Raw genomic sequence first — 14,940 nt, forward strand, 5'->3', positions numbered from 1 at the left:
AGACTAATGGTAAAAATGAACAAAAAGGCCAGGGGGAGGAAAACTACTTACAATAAATAGGTCTACCTCCCACTAGCACCCCTAGATATCTCATGAACAAACCAATCTAACTGACATTCACTCCCATCTGATTCTGGAAACAGACTTTTACAATTGCAGACCATCAAACTTCCAAAACTGCAATTAAACACCACCGCTGCTCCAACAAACTACTTGGAAGACTTGCCAGAAGAAAAACAGTACTGCCCTTAGACCACAAACATTAGTGCCTGGACTTCACTTCACTGGTACGTTGAGCTATATTTAGATGGATGGTCAGGTCACAGTTTACACAACGATAAAAGTTGAAAATCAAGTGAAATTCTTTGGTGCACAGCGTCAGCACCAAAAAAGTAGTCACAGTAATTAAAATTGCTAATCCAGATTGTACTCAGTGGCTTTATGGGTACTGTAACAAAACACCACAAAGCAGAATTTATTAGCTAAACACAAATCAGAAATGAGTTCTGCAGAAAAGACCCTAATCCTCAGTACGGTGGACAAGCCGTGATGTATGGCTGTTTACTTTTAAAGGCTCTGGAAATCTTGTTAGGATCCATGGCATCAGGGACACAAAGAAAAGATCAAAAGATCAACATGGAGCTGCTTCTGTCAAAAGGTTAAGACATGGCCATGGCAAGACAATAATCCAGAGCATATTGCAACACAACAACGGTTCACAGACTACAGAATCAAGCATATAGAACGGGCAATCTCATTCCCTCTGATGTACACTGCACTACAAATGGCATAAAAAGATATTTTGTATGGAGATCCCTGTGTCGTCAGATCCATTCATGTTTCCCCAAGTCATTTTGCATCAAGATAAGAATCAGTGCTGCTATATTGAGAAAGGGACAGCTAGTAAAGCAGATGTGACAATTCTTCATTTGTCTGACAATGCTGATTTTATTCTACGTCTCAAATGTTGAAAACATCATTAAAAATAAATAAAACATATAGGCTAATAATACTAAGATGCTGAAAACTCTTAAAAATAAAGGTGCTTCAAAGTTCAAATAGTTTGTTGTTTTTTTAACTACATCACTGAATGAAGCTCAGTAAATACTGGTTTGAAATATTGGTTAAACCTTTCCAAACCACCTGTCTGATGCTGTTGATTCTTATTTAAGACATTACATGCCGATACTAGAGATGGAAGGACAGACTGGCTGTGTATCTGTATGAGGGTGATTTTCATACCAAATATGTAATTGGCAGAGTTGTTGCAGAACGGCACGAGGTCACGGAGCGCTGCAGTTTCTCATTTAACCACTAGGTAGCAATACAGAGCTCCCGCACGGCTGCAGAAACCCTTTAAATGTGTTTAAAAGTGTAGAAATCTACTCTTTGCAGGTCAGGCTGGTGTTTGTTTTTAACCACATCTGTCCCACTTATTTGTAAAATGTGTAAAACTAAGCAGAGTACATGCTTTTATCATCACTAACTGGATACCCCTCTCCAGTGTACATCACTCAGCCCAGTACAGTGAGTATAGGTGAGTATCAACACTCTGTGCTCCACAGTGCAGTTCTGCATTGGTATTCACAGACAATAAGCTTGTGCTCAGAGTTTGGCTGTGTATTCAATGTGATTGCAGAAACACAGATTGATTCTCCTCTAACCAATACCGATTCCTGGTGCAGATCAAAATAATGCTGCAACAAAGGGTTCTCATTGTATGCGATGCCAGGGAAAAAATGCTCCCGGAAAAAACAAGATTGTAAATAGGATGTGGCTAAAGAACCTTTTAAAGGCTTTAAAAAAACAACAACAACTTCACATGATAAAAGGAAAACACAACTGAGTGTTGGCATTAAACATCTGCTTATTAAAGTGTACGCATCCTGTGCTATAAGTGAATTCTAATTAATCAGACTTGGCTCCACAGAAATGTTTAAATTCACAGCTCACTGAAGTCCTTCCTTGATTAAATTCATCTAAAGAAACATTTAGCATTCACTTAGAAACGGTTCAGGGATCGGGAATTACACTTGCAGACACTTCAATTTGGAAAAGAGATGTTTTACAGTCGGGCAGCCAGCCACAAGTCCTTGGAAAGCATGTGTGCAAAATGATGTTTCCTTAAATAAATCACAGATTAAAATCTCCTGCCAAATACTGCTGTCAAAACACTGAACTAGCAAAGCCTTCATTACAGATGGCACACGGCTGATAAAAGAAATGAAAGCGCAGAAGCAGCCTCAATCAGAAACAATACATGCTTCTTCTCTGAAAGTTCTAGAGGTGTGCAGAGCAAGTGCTTAATCACATGCCCATAAGTCTAGACAGCCGACTGATCATTAACCAGGGTGATAGTGTAGTATTTTAAAAGTTCCCTCCATGTCTTTACTACTGCACCGAGCAGAACTTCCACTTGCCAACTGAAGCACACAACCCTAATCAAGGACATCTTCAAAACATCTACTATGAAACACAGTAAACTGCATTGAGACACACTAACGAAGACTCCCCTACCACTTCACCTCTGATTACTAAACCAGGCAGTGCCTCTGGCCAATTAAAACTCCCCATCGGAGAGCATTCCAAAAGGCTGTCATCCATGAACATTTACCCAGAAGCCCCTGGGGAGATTCCACAACATGGATCTGGCCTCTCATTCTGTCTGTCTCCCTCTCTCTCCCCAGTGTGCTGTCTCCGGCTTTGTCTCCATACACAAAAGCTCCCTGCCTACACCACTTCCCAGGTCAGCTCATTGTGAACCAGTTAACTTGCTCCAGCATTTTCATAGAAACATTAAAAGTCAGGAGCCGACATGCCGAGGGTTTAGCTGCATGCAGCAGGGCCTTTCAGTCGCACGCTGGAGATTCAGACAATGCAGCAACATGGAGAGAAAAAATTTAAATCAAAATCAGTTCATGAGTTAGCCAGCGGAGTTCGAGGCGAGCAGGGGAACTTCAGCCAATGTGTAGGCCTTTGAGCCAGCCTAACCAAGCAGAGCCATGGGCCCTGGCGAAGGGGTGGACATGCTGGCTCAAGTGAACAGAGCAAGGTTCAGGTGGAAGCAATTACACTCCCCCAAGCATACTACCACTGAGAGCAAGAGAGAGAGAGAGAGAGAGAGAATGAATAAGAGCCTAATTACAATGCACTAGTAGGGTGGTAGGTAAGAGGAGACATTGACAGCTTGGAATGCATCGTTTATTTACCCGTGTGGAAAAATGGGACAAAGGGGTAAGTCAGGAAAAGTGGAGGTGGGGACACGAAGTGGGAGAAAAACACACGTAAAAGAAGGGTGATTGAGCTGATGACACCAGTTATGATCAAATGGCGTAAAGGGTGAATTCTGTATTCACACACACACACACACACACACACACACACACACACACACACACACACACACACACTTATCTAAAGTGAGAAACACTGGAGGAGCTGACGGGGGCAGGGAGAGCTCTAACGTGAGAAAGTGCAGGGCTGGCTGAGCAACGACAATACATTCATCACCTAAAATAATCAGTCAGCGCCATGGGCCATCCCGGTCAAACACGAAGAGAGCCTTAACTGACCACAGGAAAAACCCAGATTACTCGCTGACCTGCAGAGCAACATGTGAACCATCGTTCACAAGCAAGTATGTAACGGTATGCTGGCAACCCAGTGCCAACTTCAAAACACCATGCAGTAACTGGATTTTTCCATACCTGACACTAAACACTGATATGATACAAATATGGGACAACAATTTATGCTCCCTACTTATTATAGTTAAGCAATATTATATTTGCCACCATCATAAACTATATCTCAATATATCACGCATATCACACTGACCAGCTAAGTTTCATTACAAAGAGACTGGTTAGCTGGACTCAGATGGACTTAGTCAGCAGGCAGCGAGTGTATGTGGCGCAGCTTATTAGAGGTCAGAAATAAATAGTCATAGTATGTATTGTGAAAGTATTGAAACACTACAATATTGTAAAATATACACTCTCTAGAGCTAGTCCTCTTTGTATGATTCAAAGTAAAAAACACTGGGGGAAAAAAACCCAAACTCAGTTAAGGCCTGAGGTTTCAGGAATAAACAAGCATCAGCACGTTAATCAATGTAAATTATTACTTATGCTTCCAGGTGCGCTCCAACCTTTGGCCTTTTCTTCAAGGTTAGAAATGTCAAATCAAACTAAAACACCTCTAGGCTATCTCTGCTAAACAACTCTCTCTGCTGTGGATGTGCAAAGCATTTAAACAGTATGCAAATGAAAGGTTTAGTGGAACTCTACTTACTGGGAAGCAAAACTGAGTAAAGTGAAATGCATACATGCTTTCCCTATAGAGATACAGAGAGAAGGTGTGTATATACGACCCCATAGATCTGCAGGGACAGGCGGAGAAACTCCAGACAAATGGAAGACATGTCACAGCACTACTCCATATCAAAAGGAAATAGTGGAGGAAAGCCTAGGCACAAAGACAGGACTGGCTCATCTCTCATCTGCAAAGCCCTCCCCCAACTCTGTGCTTTACAGCTCTTAAAGAAGAGAAGACTACAAGGCAAGGGGGGAAAAAAGTGCTTTCTGCTCCACGCAAACATTTTAACATCAGAAGGGTCAGCGCTACCCCGTTTGGAACGTCTGATTCCATCAAATCCACCAAAAACAAACTTCAACAGATATTCTAAAACCCTTCCCTTTACACATTCTTCCTCATTTCTCTTAATCTACTGTATAAAAACAAAAGCAGGCGCTTTAACCTCAGTGTATGAAAGGCTCTAAAAGTATTTAAACACACAAGTGCTATATCTTGCCCTCATCGGCTAAAACAAACCAGCGGAAGACTTAACCGCTCTTTGACAAGTGTTTATAATGGACATCTAAGAGCGGCTGAAATCTGCCAGATGTCGAACCTGACGGACAAGCGTTGGGGCCTGTGCGCGCGAGAGTGTGTATAAGTAACAGAGCAAGAGGGCCCCACGGGCAAGATGAGGTCAGTCCCATGATCATGTTTCCAAGTCCTCAAAGCTACAGCGCAGCAACAATGATTCTGATATAGCTGTTGGGCTTCGGAAACTGGATAGCAGTGAAGCCGGTGGGAAGAGCAGCGCTATTATCCCATCGCAAAAAGGTAAACGTACACCAATGTACTCTTTAGTCATGGACCCCCCCCCCGTCCTATCTCGAATGAGATATGGAACCATCAGGTCAATAAATCAATGAGGCCAATGAGTTGAGTTCAAATGCTCAAAAGCTTTCAGCAGAGATCAAACATGACCATCTCCCGTTTCTTCATCAAATCCAACATTTTTGTCTCCATGAATCAGAGCTATGGTCTTACTCAACATAAAACTTACAAACAAACATCTGAACCCTGACTGAGTGAGTGAGTACTCTGAAGACCAACCTCACAATCCTTTAAGAAAAGCCCACCTGCAACAGTGAAGTCAGCAACAGAACCTCACTTGATTTTAGATCATCTGTTTTGATGGCCAGTTTTAAGAGTTACCATTCCCTCCTCAGTCAAATTAAAGGGGGTCTGTGTGAGAGCCAGGAGGACCTCCTTTAGCTCCCCACCCGTCTGCCAGAACACACATCAAATCAACACTGCCTTTTCATCCTCCTCAAAAGACTTTATGACATGTTCCGAAGGGTTGCGAGAGGAGGATTAGGTAAGCGCATAAGCCGTAAGGAAGTAAGTGTACATAAGCAGGCTGAGCTGAGAGCTAGTCTGGGGCTCATCAGGGGGGAGGCTTGATGTAGGCCATGGGAGTAATTAGCAAGGATTACAGCGGTTCTGGAACACTACCAGACCCAGGACTTCTGCCCAAAACCCAGGCGAGTCCCTGGCCCAAGTCCCTCTAGTCTCTCTACAGCCGCAAAATGGCTCTGGGGGACTACAAAAATACCACAACTATTGGCATCATCTGAACCATCATCCCCATCAACATCATTACTACTAGGGCGATAACTGTCCTGGGTCTTCATTCGTGATGCGCCTCCGCCGAGGGAGGCTCATGTAGATCTGCGGCTGTAAGAGGATGCTTGGGACACTCCTTGCAAGGAACTCTGGACCTCTCCAAGCCATGCTCACAGCTGGTGAACTGACAATAGTGTTGACTGATACCAGGGCGAAAGAGACACAAGCACGTCTCAAATTTCTGACTTGCCAAATTCAACTTCTGCTGAGGAATTTGCGGGGGAGCCTGAATCAAGAAAACCAAGCACGATCGCTTAACATCGTGTCTTTGTCAAAACCAGGAAAAAGGTTTTAAGCTAACAGCTGCAGTAGCTATGCTGGTCTGTTTTGGTATTAAAATCATCTGGAAGGCTTCCCATACACAGAAGCTCCAAAGAGTAGATAGAGAAGTGCGAAGGGCATTGAAAGAGAGGATGAGGACTTGAATGAGGCTGTGCAGCAAGCCAGAATGGCTGAAATGGCCAAACAGAATGAGGAGAAAAGGAAGAAAAGCTCCTTCTAGATGTTAAGACTGGATAAAAAAAAAAAAAAAAAAAAGAGGAACACTCTACACAAACATTTCCTACAAAGCATTCCCTATGAGAGAATGCCAGGGTGTACGAGCCAAGTGAAGGAGGCCCAAGGAGTGTCGATTTTACCAGCATGCAAATTGGAAGCGTTGACGAGGAGCTTAGATGGCGGCCTCCATCTGCAGGTTTTATGGCGAAATCTATCAGAAGCTGTCCACGCGGTCCAGCACTGACCAGAGAGAATAGACACAAGCTTAAAAGATGTTTTGAGTGTGGAGGTATGAAAAGGTCAATCTGCTTCTGCCACGTTCTGAGAGAGTGCATGACTAAGAACAAATGCATCAAGCCCAGGGCTATGCTACAGACACACACTCGCATTCCGAGAGACTGGATCACGCGATGGGTCTTAAATCATACAGTGGCAGCTCCCAGTGTTTTGTACTTTCTCTGTCTCTTCCATCTCCTCATCCCATCACTATGCTCCTGTTCTTCCATCAGTCAAAATCCCCCTGTTCTTTTTTCACTTGCCCGGTCAATCCTTTCGCTGGCCGAGGCTTTGTTGCTGCTTGGGGCTCTGAGTTCCCTGTGTGTGGGTCTTGGTGGTCCCCTGTGGAATGTGCTGGGGGATGGGGGGAGGGGGGGGGTGTGAGGGGGGCTAAAAAAAGGGGCTCCCCATTGTTCCCACACACAGTATCTACCTCCTGCTGGGCCGGCGCTTACTGGAGGCTGTGGAGGGGGAGTGATGTGGAGAAACTCGCACAAAGCTAATGCTACAAGTTGGGAGATCAAATTCAAAATGTTCGGACACAAAATAAAACTGTGCTTTTTAGAAAAGAGCTTGTAGGATGAGATAGCAGCTTAAGGAAGTTTCAGAGCAAAAGAAACAAGCTCTATGCTTGAAAGACCAAAAAGAACCACTGAGAGGCCTTTTTTTAACATTTCAAGCAACCTATAGCACCACTAACCCTTAAAAAAAAGTTCGGTCAGGTGTGCTGAGTTTTGGCAGGAAACAGCTTGAGCCCAGACAGTTCCTTTGTGAATAAGTCTAGAGACCACTGGGTTAATAACTTCCTCCATTCAACTACTTAAAACTGTGTCCCACGCATGGTATTAAAGCAGCGTCACTCAGATTTAGCTGGTGTGAACCCCCTGGGCAGCATGTGGTCTCCAGGCAGAATGTTGTCAGATCTCAGCCTTAATTCCCTGCCCGAAACAGGAAACTGATAAGAGGTCAGCCACAAGATCAGGCAAACACACCACCACTGCCGCTGCCGTCGTCTTCTCCACTGCCCACCCAAACATTACCAATCTCGTGCCAATTTCACAAGACAACTTCCGTTAGGCAGCCAAACTCAATTACAGGCAGCCAGCTGCAAGGCCTGGCCATGACACAATCCTGAAAAACAAGCTCTAGCAGCATCATCTCTGCCACCTGCATGGCAGGCTAGAAACATCTGCCTGTTTTTGGTCCACCAGACACATGAGTACCTCAAAAACCTTGCAGATGTGTTAGTTTTATTGGTTTTAAACAAATGTAGGTTAATGTCAAGGCCACATTCGTTCTGCAATACATGGCAGCAGCAACAAAAAGGTTTGGTGCTAGACAGCCTTTTAAAGCTTCACCAAATCCTCCATTAGCAAATGAGAGGGAATTAGCTCTCCCTCAGGCTCCCAGATCATTTTAATTGAAGCTGACTCTTGATAGGATCTCGAATGACAATGATACAAGCAGCTGGCAACAGTGGAAACAAACATGCGATCTCTTCTTTAATTATTATGCTTCAGCAATTGTTCTCCGATTAGCAGAAACCAGCAGGGAGCATAGCCAGAACTGGCAAACAGGCAGATGGACTCTTCCATGCTTTTAAATAGATCCCCCCAAAAAACCCACCGTCCTCAGTACATACACCAGAGACTTGCTTTTAAGAGCCAGAAGCCTTATCTTAGCCTGGTAATCCTGTTTACAACAGGAAAGCCATGTTTCCATTAAGCCAGGATCAATTTCCCTCATTGATACTATTGATATTATAGTGGCCCGTTTCCTGAGTTGATCTTTTGTCACTGACAAAGCGAAAAGCCTGTCTCCTGAAAAACAAAACTATTTATTCATCTAATGTAAACCCTAGGACTAAGTAATTAGTTTAATGAGTAAATGCTTATAATAGAGATATTATAACACGAAAAGCTGCCGTACACAAGATTACTAGAGAAACAGCAGGCCACACTATTGTTTGTGCATGGTCAACCTCTAACTGAAATCATGCCTTATCTCTTCAGTTGATACGGTACTATCAGTCAATTATTTACCAGACCCCAAGGCCAGCAGACATACAGGACATCTGTTTATGACCACAGGTGTGAAGCATTTGAAGTGTTAAAGCACAGCTCCATAACTAAACACATTGTAAATTCAATTCAGATCTGGGCCAGGGAGCCAGATCAATGCAGTGAAGTCCCATGTTGTTAACGGTTTCAGTCATAATGTACTGAAATGATTATGACTGAGAATGATCTTCCCAGAGGAATGGAAAGAGAGCATCTTTGATCTTCGCCATTGTCCATACCTGAGGCATGACATAAGACCCAGCTGCCAATGTAAAGCAAAACAGACTGCTTTACAGCAGGGAAGTGTGCTGCCTCCCAATGAGAAACTGTTGACACGGGGAGATACCAATCTGGTCAGTGTTAACTGCTCCCTTTTCTGCATCTTTTGAAGAGCCTTAGCCCGCCACTGTGCAGCAGCCACTCAGCGCACACATTTACAACATCTCAGTCTATCCCAAACAGTGGGGCATTTCTCTAAAAGGACATGCCCCTCTTTGGTTTGGTTAGGGATTGGAGGATGTGAAGGCTTTGGGCCTCAGCAGGGAACTGTGTACTTCAGGGCTTAAAGAGCTATGTGGTGTTCTAAGATGTTATAATCCATGGTATCTCTCAAACAGAAAGGATCTGTGGACACCCTCTGGCCGGCGAATAAACATTTTACTCCTGTCTGGCAAGGAAAAACCTCTTTCCTCAACAAACGTGCTCCAGTACAATATTTAGCTAAAAACTCTGCAGCTTTCTCAGCCACCGCCTCAACCCAACTCTCAACCTCTAGAAACATGGACTACACAAAAAGGAATGGGACTGACTTCTCCCACTGCTTGGAGTCAAAGGGTCCACGAGGGACCAGAGCAATACTAAAAGTGAGTCACCAAAAATACCCCTGACTCATATTTACCATGTCCGTCTGTCTTAATCTAGATAAGCAGCGGTGAGAACCTTTTAAAAAGGGAGTTGATCATAACAACTACATTACAAAAGGCTGACTGGGGCAACTGCATATGTTGCTGTTTGTTTTATTGCTCCTCAGAAATCCTTCCCAAAGCATGTGCAAAACACCACAAGTACTAAGTGTTCATTGTAGGGACCAAGATTTAGTGGATAAATTCTGTCATCCTTCTGCCACACGCCTAAAACAAAAGATGCTTGTGGTTGTAGGAGCTCAAGTCATCTAGTAAAGGCCATGCGATTTACACCACCAACAGGCAAAAAACATCATCTAAATTAATGGGTCTGTTTTGATGACACAAAAGGTACATATAGGCCTAGCTTTCTTGGCTGGAATGCTCCATCTGGAAAAATATCCAGAGTGGCTTAGTAATAATACCCTTGTTGATTAATTGCAGAAAAGCGGAAAAGCTGGCATGCAAAGAATATCATTTTGACCGCACGTTTACTCAGCGCTATGTGCTGATGTCCTCAGCCCAACTGTGGCTGGAATTTGGACTCATAGAAGTATGGACAATAGTTGTTTTGACTACCAGGTGAAGAGGGCCAGCTCTGAAAGCCAAAACCAGGAGGGGACACTGCCAGTTCAATTAGGTTCTCCTGTGGACCATTTTCTCCCTAGCAACAGGAGACACTGTTGTCCAAAAGCAGGACTTTTGTGCTCCCTTTCTGCTTTCTAAGAAGCCTCCACCCCTCAGCGACAGTAGACCTTGTTACTCTCTCTGGATCATTTATCTCAGGCTCTATTATTGACAAAGCCACGCTTGCTAAGGTTGGCCTTGCGCAGGGTCCAATGCATATTGGGTGCTTTTGTTGAGAGACACACGCACATAGCACCCAAACCACATAATGACCCTTTATTATTCCTTGTTTTAGAATCACTGCAGAAACAAAACTGGAGGTCTGACACAATACAGCAGGACAAACCCAGGAAAGTTGGTGTGCGCTCTGCAAAGTTTTGCATGACAATGATACACCAGGAAAACAATGGTTCGTTGGCCTGGTGTAAAGTGGGAGGAAAATTAGGAGCCAATAGTTAGCTGGACTAATTCTCACACGAAATACAACTTCGTACTACTTAGAATGCAAGGACACTGTGTGTGGCACTGAGGAAAAACAGGAATCTCGTTCATTTAAACTTTCAGCTAACGCTTCAGTTTCACGACACCCAAGTAAACTAAACCAGATGTAAAAAAAAAAAAAAGCCATTTAAACTGCAGGACATGAATTTAGTCCAACAGCATGATGATACTGGAATCATATCAGTTTCCCTGGCTGTTTTTGTTTTTTAACATTTTGGCCAGATGTTTCGAATTGACTGACGTTGCTGATTTTACTGATTCGTAGCCCTCAACAAACTCATGCTGTTTCTCTGTAAAGGTGGGCAGTATGACTACACCGATCCTCTTGATGAAAAGCGTGCTTTTCTGAGGATACTGCGGATCAGCACATGAATACTATGGGTTGTTTTACACAATGGCCCAGTTTCCCAGACTGTAATTAGGCCTAGCCTTCGACTACAGAGCTTCTGAATGATAATTCTTTATTGAAAGTAAAGTTTAGTCTAGGACTAGACTTAATCCCTTTCTGGGAAACCAGCACATAGAGCAGAATTAGTCTGGTTTAACTGGATGTTGGGTATAAAAATCCAAACACCTGGAAGGCATTTTAAAAGCCTGCCATTACCACTTCTACTAGTTTGGTTTGTCCCTTGAATGCTAACCCAGGTAGATTTAGTCCAGTCTACGGTATTTCATAAAAATATCGGCCCACAGTTCCCATATTGATCCGTGCTATGACTTATCAATCACCACCAAGACAAACTGAAGAAAAACGAAAAGCGCTGCGATAACAGTGCTCTACTGCCTTGTTTCTCAGAGCGTATGGGCCCATATCTCCTATACTATGATGATCCTGGGAGACCAGGCACGGCTCTAATACAGTAGAAATCGGACATTACTGTATTAATGCTATTCACGACAGGCGTGGTGCTTTTTTTTTATATATATATATAAAAAAAAAAAAAAAAAAAAAAAAAAAAAAAAGGGTTTTTTGAGGACTGAGAGAAGACGCTCCCCTCCTCTACGCCATCTTGCCACCCTACTCTGAAGGAGGATCAAGGGGATATTCAACACGACAGAGTCGTAAGACCTTTCCTTTACTCCAGGGAAATAAGACAGACAATAAAAACAAAGCGTGTCCCGGGGCGAGCCTTTCTCATCCCAGACCACGCTGAAAAGCTAGAGCTTGGAAACTTGGTTCCCTCCCCGCCTCCACTGCCGGCTGGCATCAAGATAAAAATCACTCCATTTACATGACCATTATGGCCTGCTACGATAAGGGCTGGAGTTAAAATGAGGAGTGTAACGCCTGACTCTCGCTTCTAATGGCACAGCACAATACACTGGCACAAAGGCGAAAGTGTAAGTGAGTGTGTTGGAAAATATAGCTATAAGGCAAGCTTGGGGAACTCTGGAAATAACTTTGGAGGTCTCTAACATAAACTCTAGCTATAGCTCTTAGATAAAGGAAGGAGGGTCGAGTTTCTAGACGTTTAACAAGCAGCGTTAGCTTAGCTGAAGCAACAGGGCTTTTACAGTTCTGTGTTCAAAGCAAATAGGCTACATAAAAAAAATTTAAAAAAATAAATTAAACATTGATAGATAGATAAGCATTGGCTACTAGCAGTTTGAAGACCCCCTGAGCTCATCCTCTTAGCTAACTAACTCGCTCAGTGGAAAGAGGCGCTGCACATTCAGGCTCTCAGTGAGCGACATTAAACCAGGGCTGCTCTGCTCTCTGCAGTCCAGGGCCGCACTATGGTCGAGGACTTTACAACACCCATAAAACTCCCACAGCCAGTGAGTCAGCCAGCAACCAGCTAGATACGTCGCCCCGAGAGGCCCGAAAGAAAGAGAGAGAGAGAAAGAAAGAAAGAAAGAAAGAGAGAGAGAGAGTGAAAAGTCCTCCCGGGAGGCTCCGGTGTACTTACCGTGTACTCCTTTGTTGGGGACGTCGTTGATGTTGAAGCCCTTGGAGCTGTAAGCGGTTCTGACCTCGTTACAGTTCTTGGACTTCTGCTGCTCCGCCGCGGCGGAGACCAAAATCACGACACAGGCACAAACGGCGAAGGCAACAGCTGTCTTCATCGCTGTGGCGAACTGGAAAAAGCACCAAGACGAATAAGAAAAGAGAGGAGAAGAGGTTCGGCCTCGGTTAGGAGAAAACTTCGACTCCCGCGTTGGAGTTCCTCATGGAGATGCGAGGTCCCCTGTGTCTCTGTGTCTCTGTGGCGGGTCTCACTTCGCTCCTTCGTCGTCTCCTTGTTCTTCTTTAAAGCAGATCTGAAAAGTCTGACCGAGGGTCGAGAAGTTGACGGTGTCTGGACACTTCGCCTCGGACCTCTTTAGAAAAGAAAAACTCTTTAACTAGAAATAAAAGCGACCGTTGAAAGAAAGAGAAGCCAGTTACAAATCTGGTGAGTTCAAACTTCAGTAAAAACAAAAGCCAGCCGCCGGAGAGCAGCGCCAGCACCGCACCGCACCGCACCGCACCGCGTTCGTACGTACGAAACTCGCCGTAAAAAGTTACTTTTAGCACCGTGTTCAGTCGAAAGTCGTCCGCTCCGGATCCGGGTCCCGCGTGAGAAAGGTGCTGGAGAAGGGAAGTAAAGTTTGTGAGAAGTTTTCTCCCTCGGGGCAGCGGGCTGTAAGGCTGGACAGCAGCAGGCTGGAGTGGCCGCGTTGCTTCGTTCGCTGCTGCTTGTTCGCGGTACGGAATCTCGGCGGAGACACTCGCGCGATCAGTGGAGCGGAGGGCTGGACAAAGAGGCGGGGAGGAGCATGAGGAGCATGGCGGTGTGGCTTCGGGGCCTCAGGTCAGCTCGGGAAACAAAGGGTTAACTCTGGAGAAGAGGACTTCTCAGTGAGCGTCGGAGTTAGATACCTACCCAGGCCTGAAGTAAACAGCACAATATTCAAGGCCTGGGATTTGTTCCATAACATACATAGCGCTGCTATGTTCAACCTGTGACCTGGGTGTACCTGATATCTGCAGCAGTATAGGTTAAAGATATGGCTGGAACAGGGTCAGACATGCTAGGGCTGTGTTAAAGGGGCAGCTCAGCCTTAAACTAGCTTTAAATATGTTATCCAGTATTTTGTAGAGGAGCTGTGTCCCTCAGCCTGTCACTGGTTTGACAGATAACAGTCTGCAGACGCCAGTATACCTGGATGTGGAAAATATGAAGGTAAAGTATTTGTCACTGTACTATGTACAGCAAAATGTGTCCTCCGCATTTGACCCATCTGTGGTAGTGAACACACACACACGTGAACTAGTGAGTACACACACACACACCCAGAGCCAACTCCAGCGCCCAGGAAGTAGAGAGGGTAAAGGGCCCAACAGGGCCGAGCCCAGGAATCGAACCCACAACCCTGTTATTGATAGCCTGGCACTCTAACCGCTGAGCCACCACTGCTCAGAATGCTAAAACCAGAGCATTCTCAAGCCAAACCTAGATAAGGTATCTTGATCTTTTGCGTTTAGCCTGTCTGTCTTACCCATCTGACAACTGTTGTTTGGGTAATTCATTTTCTAGCGAAAAAAGAAAAGCTTGCAAACCATCCATCCCCAGAAATGAACTCCAAAGCAGCTGAAGGTTTCCTCCCACCTTCAAGATACCTCATCAGCAGGGGCTTTTCTTAATCTTTAAACCTTAAAAGTTTTGGGACTACTCCAGCACTGCTGTAGGATACTAACCAGGCTAACACAGGCCTGTAAAGTACAACCAAACACTGTTAGGCTACAGCTCCAGTGCAGAATATGTAGTTTAGGGACAATGGACACGAGACAGGGTGCTTAGACGATGCACAAAAATAAACCAATACAAATGTGTGCATGTGCAAATGTATGCATGAAGGCTGGGTGATTAAGGTCCAAACTAACAGGGAGTGCAGGAGGAGTGTATGCTGAGGTAAACCAGGCTGGTGTTGTAAACAGCAGTCTCGTACCGTGCAATAATGAGTATAGCAGCTAGTGCTCAGGTAGAGAGAATAGTACACAGCTTATGTCCAGAGTGCACACAGTACCTGAGCTAGTGGAGCTCAGTGTGGATAAGGTGAGCGATCTGGAAGCATCAGAGTAATCCATGTGTGTTTGTGTATGTGTTCAGGTT

General features: G+C 44.6%; 1 protein-coding gene across 1 annotated transcript in view; it reads right to left on the minus strand.

Annotated features, from left to right (window-relative positions):
* The window catches only part of gpc4 (glypican 4), a 33,003-nt gene extending 19,491 nt beyond the window's left edge, over positions 1-13,512 (minus strand). Inside the window, exon 1 of the mRNA XM_072662853.1 lies at positions 12,754-13,512. Within this exon, the coding sequence (XP_072518954.1) occupies positions 12,754-12,910 (157 nt within the window). The 5' untranslated portion in view covers positions 12,911-13,512. The remainder of the gene's footprint in view (positions 1-12,753) is intronic.
* Positions 13,513-14,940: the final 1,428 nt, after the last annotated feature.

Source organism: Salminus brasiliensis, chromosome 19, assembly GCF_030463535.1.
Source record: "Salminus brasiliensis chromosome 19, fSalBra1.hap2, whole genome shotgun sequence".
Taxonomy (NCBI): Eukaryota; Metazoa; Chordata; class Actinopteri; order Characiformes; family Bryconidae; genus Salminus; species Salminus brasiliensis.